The sequence below is a fragment of the Platichthys flesus genome, chromosome 11 (assembly GCF_949316205.1).
Source record: "Platichthys flesus chromosome 11, fPlaFle2.1, whole genome shotgun sequence".
Classification (NCBI taxonomy): domain Eukaryota; kingdom Metazoa; phylum Chordata; class Actinopteri; order Pleuronectiformes; family Pleuronectidae; genus Platichthys; species Platichthys flesus.
In genome coordinates this window covers 25802539-25819191 of record NC_084955.1, presented here as the reverse complement: position 1 = coordinate 25819191, position 16653 = coordinate 25802539, and the positions used below count along the sequence as shown (strand labels likewise).

Here is a 16653-nt window from a genome sequence, read left to right as displayed (position 1 = left end):
ATCCTGCTCAGGGATTGGTCGGTTTCTCTGTGCTGCTGGGCGGAGTCAGCATCGCGCTGACGGCCATGGGCGACATCTGACAGTCGGGCTCGTCCACCCGGCGCTCCTGAGCCTTTCTCTGCAGGGGGGGGGAACAGAAGCCAATGTCAGACAAGAGGAGGAGGAAGAAGAGGAGGAGGAGGAGGAGGAGGAAGGCGTCTTAATTCCAACCAAAAGAAAAAGAAGCATTTCATCCTCTCAGAATCAAACACGATTATTTAACCCTTTAGAACAAGTTCACATCACAAGTACTTTTCTAATGTGACACGTTTATAGAATATTCACTTGGAGCAACAACTAAGAAATAACTTAAGTTGAAATCTGCTCATTTAAGACATAATTAAAAAAAACTGTCCGACGTGAATCTTCAGACAAAGGTCTCAGTATTTATCTCAACTGCCTAAAAAAGTATTTTAAACCATAGACAATGCAGAAGAATATTAATGTTTATTTTAGATCACAGCGGCGTCGGTGTGAAGAGGAGTCACAGTAAAGGATTTGTGCATCAAGTCTATTTAAGTAACTAACATAATATTGAAATGATTCCTATAACACAATTTGAAGCAGTTGTGTAACAATCAGCTGCTCTAGAAAACAACAGAGTGAGTGGATGTTGCTCTGGAGCTCAACCAGTGGAGTTCCCTCGGCTCTCCTGTGGAACCATGTGACGCAGTGTGAGGGGGCGTGGCTCACCAGCAGCTCCAGATAGGCCACGTGCGTCTGGATGTTGTGTCGGTCGTCGGCTTTGACTCGGGGGAAGTTCTTGAGCTGGGGCGTGGCTTCAGCTCGCAGCGTGTCCATGAAGGGACTCATCCACCGGACGCAGGGCGCCACGCTCTCCCACGTCAGACCTGGTGACGCACACAGAGGATTCAAGATCTCACCTCAAACCACGAGGGAGCTTTACCACAACGAGGTGGAAGCATGGTCGTTCTGCCCGAGAGTCAAACTGCTCCTCAACACCTCAGTGAGGAGTTCAGGGACACAGTCGGCCACCAGGGGGCACTGGTGCCATTTTGGCGTCCATTTTGTTGAGTTGTGAGTTGTGAGATGAAGCGATTGTGATCAAGTCTTATTTTGATGTAAAGATTTGTGTTATAGCAGAAATGCACCGTGACGTAGAAGTGAAGCAGCATCAGTGATTTAAAAAGGTTTGAACATATTGACGCAGCCCTTTAACACCGAACATCTGAAGTATAAGAGACACGTGGTCAAACAGCAGGCGAGGGAATCAAACCCACCTGAGACTTGATGGACCACGTCAAAGGTGGAGAAGTGGCAGAAGGCGGAGGCAGCGATGACGCTGTAGCCGTAGTCCAGCGAGTTGATGTCCATCATGCACAGATCCAGCAGCTGCGACAGGAAGGAAATCTACGTTACTACTTTAAAATCACCTCAGAGGTTTTACAGTCTGAGCAGAGCGTCGAGTGTGAGAGGAGGAAAGAGTCTTGAACTGAAGGGACGTGTGAGGAGCAGCTGTCACGCACCTGAGTCATCTGGATGTACGTCTCCTGTGAGAACTGTGGCACCAGGAAGTTCTCGTCGTCTTTCTGGGCTTCAACCTGAGCGTAGAGCTTCAGCCAGGAGATGGGCGTCTCCGGACAGAGGTTCCAGTCCAACGCCTGCAGGACGACAACGTTAACACACCTGAAGAGACGGAGCTGCAGGACACGTCTGTGCTTCACCTGCATGTCAGAGTGAGTGTTGTACCTTCAGAATGTGGAGCTCTGTGCGCTGGATGTCCCACATTTCACAGGCGCCGTCTGTGACGTAGGCAAACTCGTAGATTTTAGGCGGGTAAATTTCCTGAGGAGAAAAGTTGATGTTAAAAATGAACATTGAAGCTCAATGTGATCCACAACTAGTCACATGTTCTCCTCTACATTTCTTTATCCTCGTTCTACGAAGACGTCATTTATTTGTAAAAGTCTTTGTTTGTGTTAATGTAGATTTTGAAAAGTTCCACAAGGTTTGATTTGTGAAGCTCAGAGGAGAAGTCACAACATCTGGTGAAAGACTGAAGTAAGATGGGGGGGGGGGGCTCACCTCGATCTTGGAGGCGATGAAGAGCGCCGTGATGCCGATGAGCTGCAGGTAGTCTTTGTTGACGTTCTCCTGCGTCAGCATGAAGCGGTCGAAGAAGTCCTGAGCGAGGGAGGCCGTCTGGCGGTGCAGGCTGTAAACCTCACTGACCTGCACAGGGCGGAAACCAGCTGGTTACTCAACAGGACGGGGAAATCAAACCCACACAAAGGACATGTGGCCGGGCCGCTCACCTCCAGCAGCCAGTCCAGCAGGATGGCCCTCATGTTGGGCTGCAGCTTGGGATGCCGCTGCAGGTAACCCTTGTCGTGGACGTACTTCAGCTCCTTGTTGAGCATCTTGATCCACACGTCGTCTGAACTGGCCCAACTGGAGGAGAGAGGCAGCGTCAAAGTCTGATCCTTCACCAGTGAGATCCACTGGGAGACCCACTGGGAGACCCACTGGGAGACCCAGAGCAGCACAGACACATCGGACTCTCCAACACTCCACTGACGTGAAGCTCCCCTGTGGGATCAGTGAACACGACTCTTCTACACTAAGATGATTCTACTTTTCTTAGCGGCAGTAGGATTGTTAAGACGCGACCTGCTGACCATGTGGAGTCGTTATCAGGTTATTCTTCCCTGGAGGTCGTTATAGTGTCGCTCTGATGAAACTGCCCCTCTGGATTAACTCAACATCTAAACCCTGGAGATGAGACTGGATCTGTCTGGACTCAGTGAAGGAACCCGGGGCTTTGAGAGTCGGGTGGAGTCAACAGCTCAGCCACAAAAGGCCGAGGGTCTCAGCAGGAGGCCGCCGCGCCGGGGGGGAAAACAAGTGCTCACCTGAGGCGGGGGATGGGGGAGGGCTTGATGAAGAGGTTCTTGAATATGTATTGTTTGAAGCTGGACGGGTCCGACGGCTCCAGCTCCTTGTGGGGGGTTTCGATGAGCACACACGGACTCGCACCATCTTCTGACCAACACTTCTATGAAGAGGACAACAAATAAACATGAGACTCAGACAGTCAGCACCCCCCCACACACACTAGAATGGATTCAGAAGCAGAAACTGAATAATAAAAAATGTGACCAATTTTAATTAGGAGGAACAAAAGATCAGACGCTTGGAACAGTTTATTAAAAAGTGAATAATAATAAAATGCTTCAAATGGTATGGGCTCAACTGCTACTCGAGCCTAAATGGTGCCACCTTGGGGTGGAAACAAGGTACTGCATGGTGGTAGACAAAACTGCCTTAAGTTTAACCTTCAGATTCAAACTCAGTAAATGTTCATAAATGAAACATAATGAAGTTAATGCATCTTAAACAATACAGAGAAGAATCACAGGAGACAACAGAGACAAATACAAATAAGAAACCAAATGTCAGACATGCTGTTTATAAATTAGAGAAACAAAATGGACGCCTGCGCTATAGAAGCTACACTGAGATGACCACAAGGTATTAATATAAAAATGAGTTATTAAAACACTAATATGCAAGTGAAACAGCTGTTTAAGAAGCTGCCACTGGGAGGGAGGAGGAACAAACTGGTAATAAACCATTAACGCCCTGGGCTCCGCTCCTCATCAGTTACAACACTGGTGCTGTAGTGTGACCCACTCACCTGGATTTCATAGCTTTGTTTCTTAGCAGCAGGTTGTAGTTTCTTCTTGGACGGCTGGAGGAGAAACAACAAATACACACGTGAGCCGGCGTTTGATTTAACAACAGGAAACAGAACCTGAGTGTGAGCGAGACCCACCTCTGGCTTCCTCTTCTTCAGTGGCGCTCGGACGGTCGGCTCGGGTGCGTTCGAATCTCGGGTTTGAAGTGTGATGCGACCACTGAAATTCAAAATCACACGAACATCCCAGGTTCAGAGACTGGTTTCATCACAGAGCAGAAACTCCTCAAACTGGAGCCGTGGAAATAAAATGATCTTTAATGACTCTGAGGTTTCAATGGTTAAATATTATTATTTCAAACTATCTCCTGCACAAATGAAATATTCTGTGTGAGATGTTGTTCATGCACTAAGATGGAGCTGAGTGATGGAGCTGGGTGATGAAGGGGCTCTGATCACATCATGTGTTAGCAGCTGCTGCTCACCTGCGTCTGGACATGGTGTCGATGGATCTGTTCCTCTGCTGCAGAGACACAAGAGACACAAGTGAGACATTTGACTTTAATTTCACAAAAACACAAATTGAACTGAATCCAGTTACGAGTCCGAGAGTCTCTAACATCACATAAAGTTATCAGGACTGGAACCAGTCCGGAGTCCTGAAGGGAACCAGAGAAACCAGCAGGAGGAAGAATCTCAGTGTGAAGCTGCTTCAGGCTTCAGGTTAGCTTGTTATAACAGAGTGTTAGCTCCAGTTAAGTGGCTCCACAGGCACAATAATGACCAACTAACGAAGCCGAACCCCCACAGACGACCCCCTGGAAGTCAGCACTGAATACTGGTGCTGAGCTACTGGTCCAGCCAGAGATAGGGACGAGTTAGTGGGGAGTTGGTGGGAGAAGCAGACGAGGTCTGGTGCTTGGAGCTAGTAGCCGCAGCTCACAGGGAGGGGGGCTGCGCGCTGCCTCGATTTCACACAAAAAAAACACGTAAAAGCTTCGTTAAAGTCGAACTTTGTGAAGCTGGGCCCCGAGCCACGGGTCTGGTCCGGCTCCTGGGGCAGGTTGACGGGTCCAGACCCAGGAAACACGAGCTTTATCCGCGGATCAAACTCAAAGACGCGCCAATTTGAGGGACGCAGAAGCGGGAGGATTTGAGCCCTTCCTCCCGAAACCTCCTCTAGGTCTGCGGGGGAAAGTGGCTCCAAACCCGGCGGATCACGGAGCGATCTGCCGGTAGACGGAGCCCCAGCGGAGGCAGAAAGGTGGAGAAGCAGAAAAGTAAAGAAATGGAACTTGAACGAGTTTTAACGGGTTTGAAACGAGGCTCCAGCTGCGGAGGAGCTACGGCCACTTAGCTGCTAACTAGGTCAACAATACCCAGCCATGACCCGGGAGAGCTGCTGCTTCACCCGGGTTAACGAGTCTAGCACGGGTCTGGATCCTCTACTGAGAGTATAGATCCTTTACTGAAAGTACACATACTTTACTAAGAGTATAGATCCTTTACTGAGGGTATAGATCCTTTACTGAGAGTATAGCTACTTTACTGAGAGTATAGCTACTTTACTGAGAGTATATATACTTTACTGAGAGTATATATACTTGACTGAGAGTTTAAATACTTGACTGAGAGTGTAGATACTTCTCTCAGGGTAGAAATACTTCAACCAGATGAACTGAAGTTAAACTGAAGCTGGACTCGGATCCCTTTCTCCTCCAGGACTCAAACACATAGAAACAAACAGAGAATCGAACATGGCAGAGAAAGGTTTTAAACTGCAGCAGAAGTGGAACATGTCCGCTCAGCTGCAGAGAACCAGGACCATGAGAACCTGGACCCTCAGGACCAGGACCTTCAGAACCATGAGAACCAGTAGCGACGTGTTGTTCTTACCTCGTCTCTGAAGAATGAATGAGCGCATCAGCTGTGGCGCCGGCGCCAATCCTTATATCCTCGTCCACCACTGCGCATGCGCGTTCCCGGTTCACAGGAACGCGCTAAACGTTTAAACTGGACGTGAGATTTGTTGTAGCGCCAAAACCCGGAGCGTCGAACCGGAGCCGGGGTCGCAGGTTGCCGGTGCAGCAGCTCGGTAGCAGCGTCACACTGAGAACAACCGGAGGTTCGATCCCCACGTTCACTTCTAACGGGACCGAGTCACCGGGAGCTTGGATCTCGTGAACCGCGCTTCCCGTCTGTTCCGGTTGGATTGTGACGGCGCGGATGACGCGCAGGAATCTACCGGGAGCGGAAAGTCTGCGTGATTTTTTTAAAGAACGACGCTTTTAGTCATTATTTTACGCGGCAGCAGAACAGCTTCCGCATCCGAGTCCCGCCGGGGGAGGGGCTTCCGTGACGTCCGACCAATGAGACAGCGAACAGAGGCCACCGCGTGCTGACTGCTGGATGTAAACAGAAGGAGCACGTGGGTCAGCTGTCAAATAAATAGACACGATGTAATCGAGTAAAAGTACCACATTAACTTGTGTACTTGATATAAGTAACTTAGTATTTGACCTTAAATATATGTAAAGTTTTAAATCTTTAAAAAGGATTAAATAGTCTCCATGAATCTGAGTGAGTGGAGCTTCTCTGTTCGTCACGTGGTCTAATTACAAAAATCACGAACCTGTCCTCGTGTTATTCATCTATGAAGCTGTGATCTCTTCTCCCAGTTGAAACCAGTTCATACAGAACCCGATCCAGTTACTTCTTAACTTCCTCATGTGCACCACTGTCAAAGAACTGGACCCACTTACAGTTCTAAACAGAACCATTGACAAACGTCAGTCTTGATTTTAAATCTTTACTCTTTCATGTTTGTTATGAATCTTTGTACCTGTGTTGTTTAGTTGTTGCTCGTGTTTAATGGTTTGTTAGCGATTGTGCATGTGTCTTGTTGTCAGGCCTCCGCTGGAGAAGAGATTTAATCTCACTGTGACACATTCAATAAAGATTAAATTAATACAATTAAAAGTAAAAGTACTTGTCGTGTGCATCTGTCTACTCGGTCCTGTATATTATGTTTGATATGAAAACAATAAAGACCTCTGAAGATGATGACAGCCGGTCACCCGGTCACATACAGATATTTGATCATATATTTAGGAGTAAAACTAAAAAGCTTAAATCTACCTAAAGTTCAGATCCTTTTGTTTCATTTTAAATAAATGAAAATATAACGGTGCTGTTTATTAAGACAGTGAAAGAGGAATATGAGCAGAATCAGAGACAGGAGAGCTGTGTATGAAAACATTTATTATGGGCTAGTAAGAGATCACATGTGTTAACTATTACAGTTCAATAACAGATGACCCCCGCTCTATAATTAGCATTCTTTTTTTGTTTCTGACATTAGATAATCCATCATTCACACATAAAAAAGGAGAACAGATATGTAGATAAATAAAACATTAACCTAAAATTCCTAAACTTTTTTTTGTTTTTGGCAAAGTGCTGTATTATTCCAGTAAACTACACAAAAAAAAGCAAAACAATTGTCTAACACTTGGAGAAAAAAAAATGCCGCAAAATATTCTTCACACTTTTCTTTAAATAAACAAGAGGAGAAAGGAGGTGTTGCTACATCATCTGTCTGGTTGTTGAGTCAATATAAAAGACGTACACAGCGATCAAGTGGTGCATAGTTGGTTTCTGACGTCTGTTTGTGTGTCTGCATATAAAAAAAAAAAAAAAAGAGTTCAAGTTCTTCATTGATGCATTGTCATTACAACATTTCAACCTGGAAGGCACATGATCCACAAAGTTCAAGGCATCAAACAAAAAGAAAAACATCACAAATCCCTGTTAGTTTGATGATGATGGCGAGAACAGAAACTACAAGTCCAATCTGAGAGGCTCCTGACTGACTCCTCTGATCCCTTCTGTCCTAAAGTCTGCTGCAAATCAACAGAAACACAACATGACATCGTCCATGATTGCAAAGCTCGAAAACAGAGGGAGACATTCGAGAAAAGAAAAGCTCAAACACACCAGAGAAAGAACCACTCCACCATCATTACGATTATTTACAGCGAACTCTACGGACGCCTAACAAGCGTGTGTTAGTGCGTTGTTATAAACGCTACCGTCCAATCAGCTGAGGCCGCCAGATTCAGACATTCAGCTGCCACACTGCAGAAACGTCTCCGTCACGAGAAACCGATCTCAGCTGATCCCAGAATCACACAGCACAGGAGAGGGGATCAATTCCCGAAAGTCCAACATCAACATTGAGTTTTTTTTCCTGTTTGAGACGACAGGTCGGTGGACACCTGTGAAACACTGAAGCTTCAGATCATTCAGGAGCACAAACCATGTGAGACTCAGTCCATCACTTCCACAAATCATTCAAAACAAGTGATGAATAAAGTATTTGTGTTATAGTCTGACAGGAAGTCGTTACTCTGGACGTGTTCGTGTTCAGTTCTGTCGTCTGTTCTTCTTCTCCTCACACAGAAGAGTGGATTCCTCTGTTCAGCTGCAGTGTGGGACTCGGCCCGGGCTCCACTTTCCTTACAGCGGCCACTAAACCCGCTCCGCCACTGATTCAGAGCCACTAGACCGAGAGCTGTTAACAATTACAAGATAAACAACTAAACAACTAAAGAACAAAGAACCCAAAAGAACATCAGTAAGATCAACTAGTGAAAGCTTAAAGGTCACTGCTACTTTTTGGTTTAAATATTTTAAACAGTTTGTGAAAATGTAACTAAGTTAACATGGAAATAAAACAAATAAAAAGCATTAAAATACATTTCTAAAACTATGTTATAAGTACACTCGAGCAATCTATATATCTATAGATATATAAAGACAAACATTTTTCTCTCCATCTCGATGGATTTCCAACTGTCAACTGAGCATCAAGCCTCTTTTCACAGACCTGGGACCAGGGTTCGTTTCCCAGACATCAAATTAAAAGTCAATACTCCCACGAGGGGAAAAGTGTGAGCACACAAAGAAGAATCATCAGCTGTCAAGTAAATCTGCATTTTCCTTAAGTGTAAGTGATTGGTTGTGACCCTGAGAAGTGAACTGCAGATTCATTTAAGAGCAAAAGAACAAATCATCTTTTTCCATTTTGTGTTTCAGCCGTCGTGACTCTGACACACTGACACAACTCTACAACCATGCAACACATGAACGTCACCACACACACCGAAACCATGGACACACATAAACCAACTTCATACTGATATGTAATATGTTTTTTTCTTTTCAAAAAATATTTTGGAAGTTTTTTTTTAAATAATTTTTTTTATATTTCTATTCATCTGAAAGCTACCGTTAAAACAAGGCGTTTAGTGATATTTAACCCAGTAAATTTTACTGTCTTTTTTTCTTCTATCAGAAAGATATTGTGAAAACTACTGAATTACAAAGTCAGAGGCAGGTCCGAGCGGCGCGGCAGGATCACACGAGGAAAACGAAAAAGAAAGTCTCCTCAAAAGACCCGAACCTTTGGGAAACACTGTGGAGACGGGTTTTACATCTACTACGTCACGAGAGGACGTGGTGGCGTCTCTCAACAAGCAGCGACTCACTACATGTTTGTGACGGTCGGACTTAAAGCAAATCACGAAGCGAATTCAGAGTTTGAAGCAAATCAGATTTTCAAGAAGAGGCACTGAAAGTAGTTTTTTCCCGTTTTCTAATATTAGTTTTTGCTCTGAATTAAAGAATGTTATGTGATAATGATTCATCTCCGAGCAGCTCTGGTTCCAGGATGAAGGAGTGGGCGTGTCCTTTCCTGCTCGAAGGAACAGGAAGTGTAGCAGTGTCCGGACTATTTGAGGAGACTTTCCCTTTAAAGTTGTGATTCAGCCTCTTTTAACTCACACGTCTCAGACCCGAGTGCTGTGTTCAACGTGTGGACACTAGACCCCCCCGCTGATTAAAGGGCACAGGTTCAGGTGATGCAGGGTCTGAAACGTCAAGTTGCCCAGAGAGCCGCCCGACGGAGCCACGATGTGAACCTGCCACTGAGTAAAGTGACCCACAGCACCGACTCATAAAGAACAAGGAGGAGAAAGAGAAGAAGAGGAGGAGAAGGAGAAGAAGAGGAGGAGGAGGACGTCCCAACGGCCGCTCATTGTGATTGGCCACAGAGAATGTGAGGTGGGAACACATAACCCTCTCTTTCACAGGATGGACGGATGAGGAGCAGGAGGTGCAACATGAATTGATAAAAGGAGGAGGAATCACCAGCCGGTTTCCCTTTTCACCGTCCAATCAGATTCTGGAACAGCTGTGTGTAAGCGAGGGCTGATGACTCGCTGCTGGTGAGATGTGTGTGGGTTGGGTTTCCACACGGCTGAGGAGGAGGAGGAGGATGATGGGGATGAAGGTCGCCCTGGCCTCAGAAGTTGAGGTGTCTCTGGCACGGCTGGTGCAGGTGCATGGTGCTGGTCTTGGGGGGGCGCAGCAGGTTGAGGCGGCGCAGGGCGTTGCGGGACAGCAGCTGGGTGCGTTGGGCGGCGCCGCCTGAACGCGGCTGCACGAGGCCGGAGCGGGCGGAGAGCGCCGCGGCGTAGCAGGCGGAGTGGAGGCTGGAGCGACGCGGGACAATCGCCACCTCTGGCCTGCAGGGGGCGACACAAGGAGCATGATTAGCTAAATGACAGATTGTTGATCTATTTTTTTATATTTTATCTTGAGTTTAAAACCTTTAAATTATCTTTATTAGCATAACACTTTCAAACCAACATATTCTGGTATTAAAGCTTCGTCACAGTCAAATCAACAACAAACATTATAATAGGGATTCAGCCGACAGAGGCTGTAAACATATAGAGCTCCAGCAGATGGCGCCAGTTTGTTCCACTATGTATTTATATAATTGGCCAATAAGAGCCTTTAAAGACAGTTTTATCTACATTCATGTTTAAACATATGAAAGCTTATACTTAACAGAAAATTTGCATTTATGAGGAAATATATGTTCTGGTTGTGTTTGAGTTTTCTTTAATAATTTAGTTTAACTTTAATTATTTTCTCCCTAAATCTGCGTCAGCCCCCATAAATCTGATCTATACTCTAAGCCTCAGCTCCCAGGACTTTACCTGTGGCGTGGGCCGTCCAGCGTGCGTCTGGCCTTCTCCTTCCCCCCCGAGGCGGTCGGGGTCGCCGGCACGTTGCCGGACAGAAAGTCCAGCTCCCGGTCCAGGGAGCGCGGCAGGGGGTCGATGCTCAGCCGAGGGGGGCTGTGGTGGGTGTAGACGGACATGCTGGGGTGCTCGATCAGCAGGTTCTCCAGAGGGCTGGTCTCCAGGAGGACGGGCCGGCGGCTGCGGCCGGTGAAGCAGGGTGGGGGGGTGACAAACCAGCTCTCCTCCAGAGAGCAGGCGTCCAGGCGCTGGAAGCCGCCCTCTTCTTCATCCCCGTCCTCTTCATCCTCCTCGGCTCCGCCATCCGGGTCAGTGTCAGTCGTGGAGTTGAGGGAGGTGCAGGAGGCGTAGCGGATGGGGGGGCTGGCCATCGGAGAGGGTATCATCACCAGATCGTCTTCCTCCTCCTCTTCACGAGCACCAGAGGATCCAGAGAGGCCGTCACCATGCTGACCGGAGCAGGCTTCAGCTGCAGAGAGAGACAGGGTGTCACTACCAACATCTAACACATCACACCAGTCACACCAGTGGGTTTTAGAGTTTGTTCAAATGGTTAAATCTCTAACTCACTTCATGTAAGTTCCATGTGAATCTTCTCTGTGCTCATTAAAAAACACTGAATAAAGCAGCTTCATGTTAAACGTCTGTTTGTCTCTGAGGAGTCGAGACGCCGGACAAATAAAACCCTTCATCTGCTTCAGGGTTAAAAACCACACAGATCGAAATAATCAATCAGATTAGTTTATTATTGGTTCTTTCATTAGATAAAACACAGATCTGGTGGATTTAAGATGTTTATGAGGAAAGGTTCCAGATTGGACATTTCAATTCTCACTTTAAAAACCCGAAGTAACGTCTGCATCCTGCCAGCAGGGGGCCCAGTGGCCCCCCAGCGCAGCAGGGCTCATGTAAACTGTGAAGTCAAAGCTCAGCATCAAATGACCAGTGAAGCCACACGTGTCTGTTTGTGTACATGCAAACACACACCAGCTGAACCCGTCTCCTCCAGACGCAGCAGCTTGGTCTGTGCACGCTGCAGAACCAAGCTGCTGCACTTCAACACATCACAGATCCCAGACCAGCTGCTGCACTTCAACACATCATAGATCCCAGACAAGCTGCTGCACTTCAACACATCACAGATCCCAGACCAGCTGCTGCACTTAAACACATCACAGATCCCAGACAAGCTGCTGCACTTCAACACATCACAGATCCCAGACAAGCTGCTGCACTTAAACACATCACAGATCCCAGACCAGCTGCTGCACTTCAACACATGACAGATTCCAGACAAGCTGCTGCACTTCAACACATCACAGATCCCAGACAAGCCGCTCACTGGACTTCAGATCCGATGAGTCACTGAGACACAACGAGTTAAGAAGGTGAAGAAGAAACTTGAGCTAAAAATAACGACCGAGCGTTTGATTCCAGCTCTGTTTAAGGACCTGATCTTTTCTGACACTAAATAAAGATGGACGACATGTCTGCTCCCCAAAGTGACCCCCCCCCCCCCCTCCATGTTAGCAGATGAGACATGGACGGGTCCGACGTGATTGGAGGACCGACGTCACCAGTGGGACTCGGTGCAGCTGATCAGAATTCAGGGCCAGTCGGAGGCTCGACTTTCTGCAAACTATAGAGAATCCTTCACATTGAACCTCGACAGGTGAGGTGAGTCGGAACCAGAAGCTGGACCTCGACCCCGAGCTCAGGTGTGGAGCTGCAGCTCGATGCCCGTACATGTCCCCAGCGGGAAACCACCGGGAGCTTTTTATACCTCCTCTGGCTCCTCAGGCGCTTTGTCTGACTTGTTTACAGGGTGACCATAAACTGCCCCCCCCCCCCCCCCCATCCCAGCCTGAAGTGGCCCGGCCGACCCCCCCCGCCCCCGATATATTCACTCATCTGTGGAATCTGAGACGGCTCAAGTCAAGACCATTGACGGGTGAACGGGGGCTCAAACCTAAACTGTGCCAACATTCACTCAGAGCCACATGGAAGTGACAGCAGTGTGTCGTGTTACTGTGTGTGTTACTGTATGTTACTGTGTGTGCTTTAATGTGTGTTACTTAATCTTTGAACATTTCTTTACAAGTTGCTTCATATGCTTCAGGATCCTGTTGTTCTTCCACTGGAGTAAATCCTGTGGACTTTTGCCTCCTCTGCTCTGCACCAGCTTTCACATGAAGCTGCTCCCCGAGGTGGAGTTTCAAACACACACACACACATTACACCATCAGGGACTCACACACACCTGAGGTTTATGTCTAAGTTAATACAAATATGCAAATAGCTGCAGGTCAGTGAGTGTGTCTCCCGTCGTCTGCACAACAACACGTGAGCTGGATAACAACTGTCAGCTTGCTTGTTTACTCTTTTACTGACTGTGGGTTTTGAGGGAGGATATTATTGGATGTTATTTGAGGTGAAGTGAAAACATAAAATCAAGCCACACTGATCTGCAGGATTTTACTCCGCTGGTCACATTCAGTTACCACTGGTCTGTTAACTGGGAGAGAAGCAGATGGAAATGGACCCGTGTGATTTAAAAGTGGAGCGTGAACTCGTCCTCGGATCAGTGAGACCAGGAGAAATGAGTAAATGTGACAAGATTATTTGTCAATGTAGAGTTTCTCCATCACATCCTCAGGACACTCACCCAGGTAGTTGACCAGGATCCAGTCCTCCTCCTCCTCCTCCTCCTCCTCTTCCTCCTCTTTGCTGTCTCCAGGTTCGCTGCTTCGGCTCAGCTCCTCATCCCCGAACAGAGCGCTGGTGAACCTCTGAAACATCCCGGCTGGACGTCCTGCAGGGGCGGGAGAATGAGGGAGGGGTTGGGGAGGGCACGCGGCACGGGGCGATGGCGGGGAGGCGTGGCGGGCACTTTGGTCATCAGCTGCGGGATTCACGGCGGCAGGAAGGCTCCAGAAAGGTAAAGTGCAACAACAGCGTGTGGTCAGCGATCATCTGAGGGTCAGCAGACGCAGGATGGACATCGCTCAGCGTCAAGGTCGAGGCAACGAGTCGATAAATCAAAAACCCTGAGAAAGAACCAAGAGGACACAAAGCTTAGACTCGAGTCTTTGATGACACAGAAATAACTCAGTCCAGATCGATAATTATCACGATAAACGTCAGCTGAGCAAGTAGAACCATTAATACCCATAACGTTTTTCAGATAGTATTTATCATAGAACAAGGAAATTTACAAATAATCTACGCTGCTATATTTTAGACAAAATATCTGAGAGTGTTGTTGAAAAGCTAGATGATGGATAAAGAATAGAAACAAATCACAGATGATCAACACGTCTAATTTTCAGTTATAAAACATAGAAGTTGTTTGTTCAGCGTCTGAAGCAGGAAATGTGTACAGCTGCTGATCTGACCTGCAGAGCATGTTAGTAAATAGCTGTTGTGAAACACACACACACAAACAGACACACACTTGTGTTTTGTTGGAACTAGCTGGAAGACCAACACGTGTGTCCGGGCCTGGCTGGAGAATCTCCACCTTCACTGAGGCTGGTTCAGTTCCCGTCGGGCTCAACGACTTATTGATCAGTGTCTCATTCATCAGTAAATACAGAGATGTGCTGTGTTCAGGACACACACACACACACACACACACACTCACTCACTCACTCACTCACTCACTCACTCACTCACTCACTCACTCACTCACTCACTCACACACTCACACTCACACTCACACTCACACACTCACTCACTCACACACTCACTGCTGGTGTGAGAACAGTCTCTCCCACCCAAAGTCAGAGTGTCACTGCTGTACGGAGGAGAAGCATCATCTTGAGAAATGAATTAACGCAGAGAATCGACCAATGACAAAGAAGTGAGTGTCTCTGTTCAGCCTGTGCTTCCCGGTCGGAGTCAGAATCATCGGGATGTGAAAAACCACACGGAGCCGTGAAGATGGACGACGTGTCTCCACGTCCAATCGCAGCTCTCCACCACTGAAGCCAAAACAGAAAAGCGGCTGACATCTTGAGGTGGAGTCATGGTTTCAAGGTCCAATTAACCAATCAGGAGTCAGTCTCCACTGTCAATCATGACCAACTGATCAGAAACACTTGAACAAACATCAGTGAGATAAGAACGACCTGAAATGACAGAAACCTTCTCTGAGCCCATGTCCCATCTGCTGACATGGAGCAGGTTTCTGACCTATACTGCAGCCAGACACCTTGGCTTCACTTGTGGGGAGCCGTCCTGTCGTCCATCTTTATTTACAGTCTGTGGTTTCACCTGACACCATCCGTGAGCAGGCGACGGCACGAACACACAAATATCCGAAGTTTATGAACGCGTCATCGGTTAAGATTCAAATGAAACAACAGTAGAGCTCAGCTGTGATGCGTTCAAACCTCCCGCTCTGGCTCGGTTTTCTCTGTGCTAACATTTAAGATGCGTAGAAAAATAAATAACACAAGATATTTCTATAAATTTAAGTGAAAATAAGAATCTGTAAACACGAGGCAGCTGTGACAGGAACATAGAGACTGACTCTCACTGAGGTGATCTGCTGTACCTGCTCACACACACCTTCATCTGAGCTCATCGTTATAATACGAGGCGTTAACGTCATTCAACGAGTCACGATCGAGGTTTTCACCACCGCAATTAAACTGCCCCCCCACACTCACACTTAATAAATCCCATTAAATGATAAACTCTGTTGAATTTACATGTTGAATAAAACGTTGTGTCGGTCACTTCTTTAATGATGAGCTTTTTTTTTAATAAAAGGTCAGAACATCCTATTGATTCTATAAACTGATTCTATAAAACAAATGCTTGGTTTATAAGAAGAATATGTATTTATAAATTTATATTTATTAACAGCACAAAGCGAACAGGGCCCTTCAGCTGTCTCCGAAACAACAGGGACACAACACAAAGATAGGACAAAAGCAGCCAATCCCCGTTCAGGAAAGCCGGAAATAAAGTTTATTTCGTATTTTTTTTTCATTAAACGGCCTTTTGTCAGAATTGTTCTCGGTTAGTTTCCTTTCCAATGCACTAATCGACTAATCGGCTTCGTGTTTGTGCTCGAATGTGGTTCAGGAACTAGTCTACGGGCAGAAACACCGAACCCGTACAGGTCGAGTGAGTCTGTAACTCGACGCGAACAGAAGAAATCCTCCGGATTTATTTCAGTGGAACAAACAGTGGGAATCGGACCCGGGACACAGTGACCACCGGGGACACAGTGACCATCGGGGACACCGGGGACACAGGAAACACTGACACGCGAGTTTAAACCGCGTCTTACTCCAAGTTTGAGGTGTTTGCGTCGAGGCTGGAAAACACGGAGCGAAGAAGAAGACAAAGAGCTCACCTGCTGCCGCAGAAGAAGAAGGCGAGTCCGCTTTGGATCCCTGAAGCTGAGGTAGAGGCGGTTCTTCAGGACCAACAGAACCCGGATGTTTCTTCTCGGAAGAAATAAAATGATGTTCAAGTATAAAAGGTGAAGTTTCCTCCGCGGCCTGATTCTTCTTTGTTGTTGTTGTGGAGCTCCAACAGCTGATAGCCGTGACGTGACCAGGGACAGCCTATCAGAGGCGGGACTGGCCCGGAGCGACTCGGCCAATGGGAACGCGCGGTGGGAGCTGTCACTATCCCACGTGACCCCTCCCCCCCTCCTCCTCTGAGCTGCTGCTGAATGTCGTCCCGCCCCAAAAAACATATGTTACACAAGCACTTCCGGGTACAGATGGATTTTATTTACTGAAAAATAAAAATGATGACGTAGAGATAAAACGTTTAATCTGCGACACACGAGACTGTTTATAAACATATTAATTAAAAAATATA

At 47.0% G+C, this 16653-nt stretch overlaps 2 protein-coding genes across 2 annotated transcripts in view; both read right to left on the bottom strand.

Moving 5' to 3' along the window:
* ccne2 (cyclin E2) overlaps nt 1-5742 on the bottom strand; it is a 6840-nt gene extending 1098 nt beyond the window's left edge. The window contains exons 1-12 of the mRNA XM_062398330.1: nt 5594-5742; nt 4183-4220; nt 3836-3917; nt 3698-3751; nt 2913-3055; nt 2316-2451; nt 2086-2232; nt 1750-1845; nt 1527-1661; nt 1281-1392; nt 733-890; nt 1-118 (exon numbers count right to left, since the gene is read on the bottom strand). The exon at nt 1-118 is cut by the window's left edge and continues 1098 nt beyond it. Of these exons, the coding sequence (XP_062254314.1) occupies nt 8-118; nt 733-890; nt 1281-1392; nt 1527-1661; nt 1750-1845; nt 2086-2232; nt 2316-2451; nt 2913-3055; nt 3698-3751; nt 3836-3917; nt 4183-4196 (1188 nt within the window). The 5' untranslated portion in view covers nt 4197-4220; nt 5594-5742 and the 3' untranslated portion in view covers nt 1-7. The remainder of the gene's footprint in view (nt 119-732; nt 891-1280; nt 1393-1526; nt 1662-1749; nt 1846-2085; nt 2233-2315; nt 2452-2912; nt 3056-3697; nt 3752-3835; nt 3918-4182; nt 4221-5593) is intronic.
* Nucleotides 5743-6938: 1196 nt separating this feature from the next.
* Nucleotides 6939-16439, bottom strand: tp53inp1 (tumor protein p53 inducible nuclear protein 1). Its single transcript, XM_062398961.1, has 4 exons — nt 16178-16439; nt 13475-13856; nt 10765-11278; nt 6939-10284 (listed from the first exon to the last, which is right to left on the bottom strand). Exons 2-4 carry the CDS (start codon nt 13605-13607, stop codon nt 10062-10064), a joined length of 870 nt encoding a protein of 289 aa, XP_062254945.1. The 5' UTR covers nt 13608-13856; nt 16178-16439; the 3' UTR covers nt 6939-10061.
* Between the last annotated feature and the right edge of the window lie 214 nt (nt 16440-16653).

Bases quoted from the DNA above. Each gene is read 5' to 3' on its own strand.
- tp53inp1 (XM_062398961.1), bottom strand. From the start codon at position 13,607: ATGTTTCAGAGGTTCACCAGCGCTCTGTTCGGGGATGAGGAGCTGAGC. The intron at 11,279-13,474 runs GTGAGTGTCCTG...CTCTCTCTGCAG, and splicing joins GATCCTGGTCAACTACCTGG to CTGAAGCCTGCTCCGGTCAG. The intron at 10,285-10,764 runs GTAAAGTCCTGG...CGCCCCCTGCAG, and splicing joins CTGGACGGCCCACGCCACAG to GCCAGAGGTGGCGATTGTCC.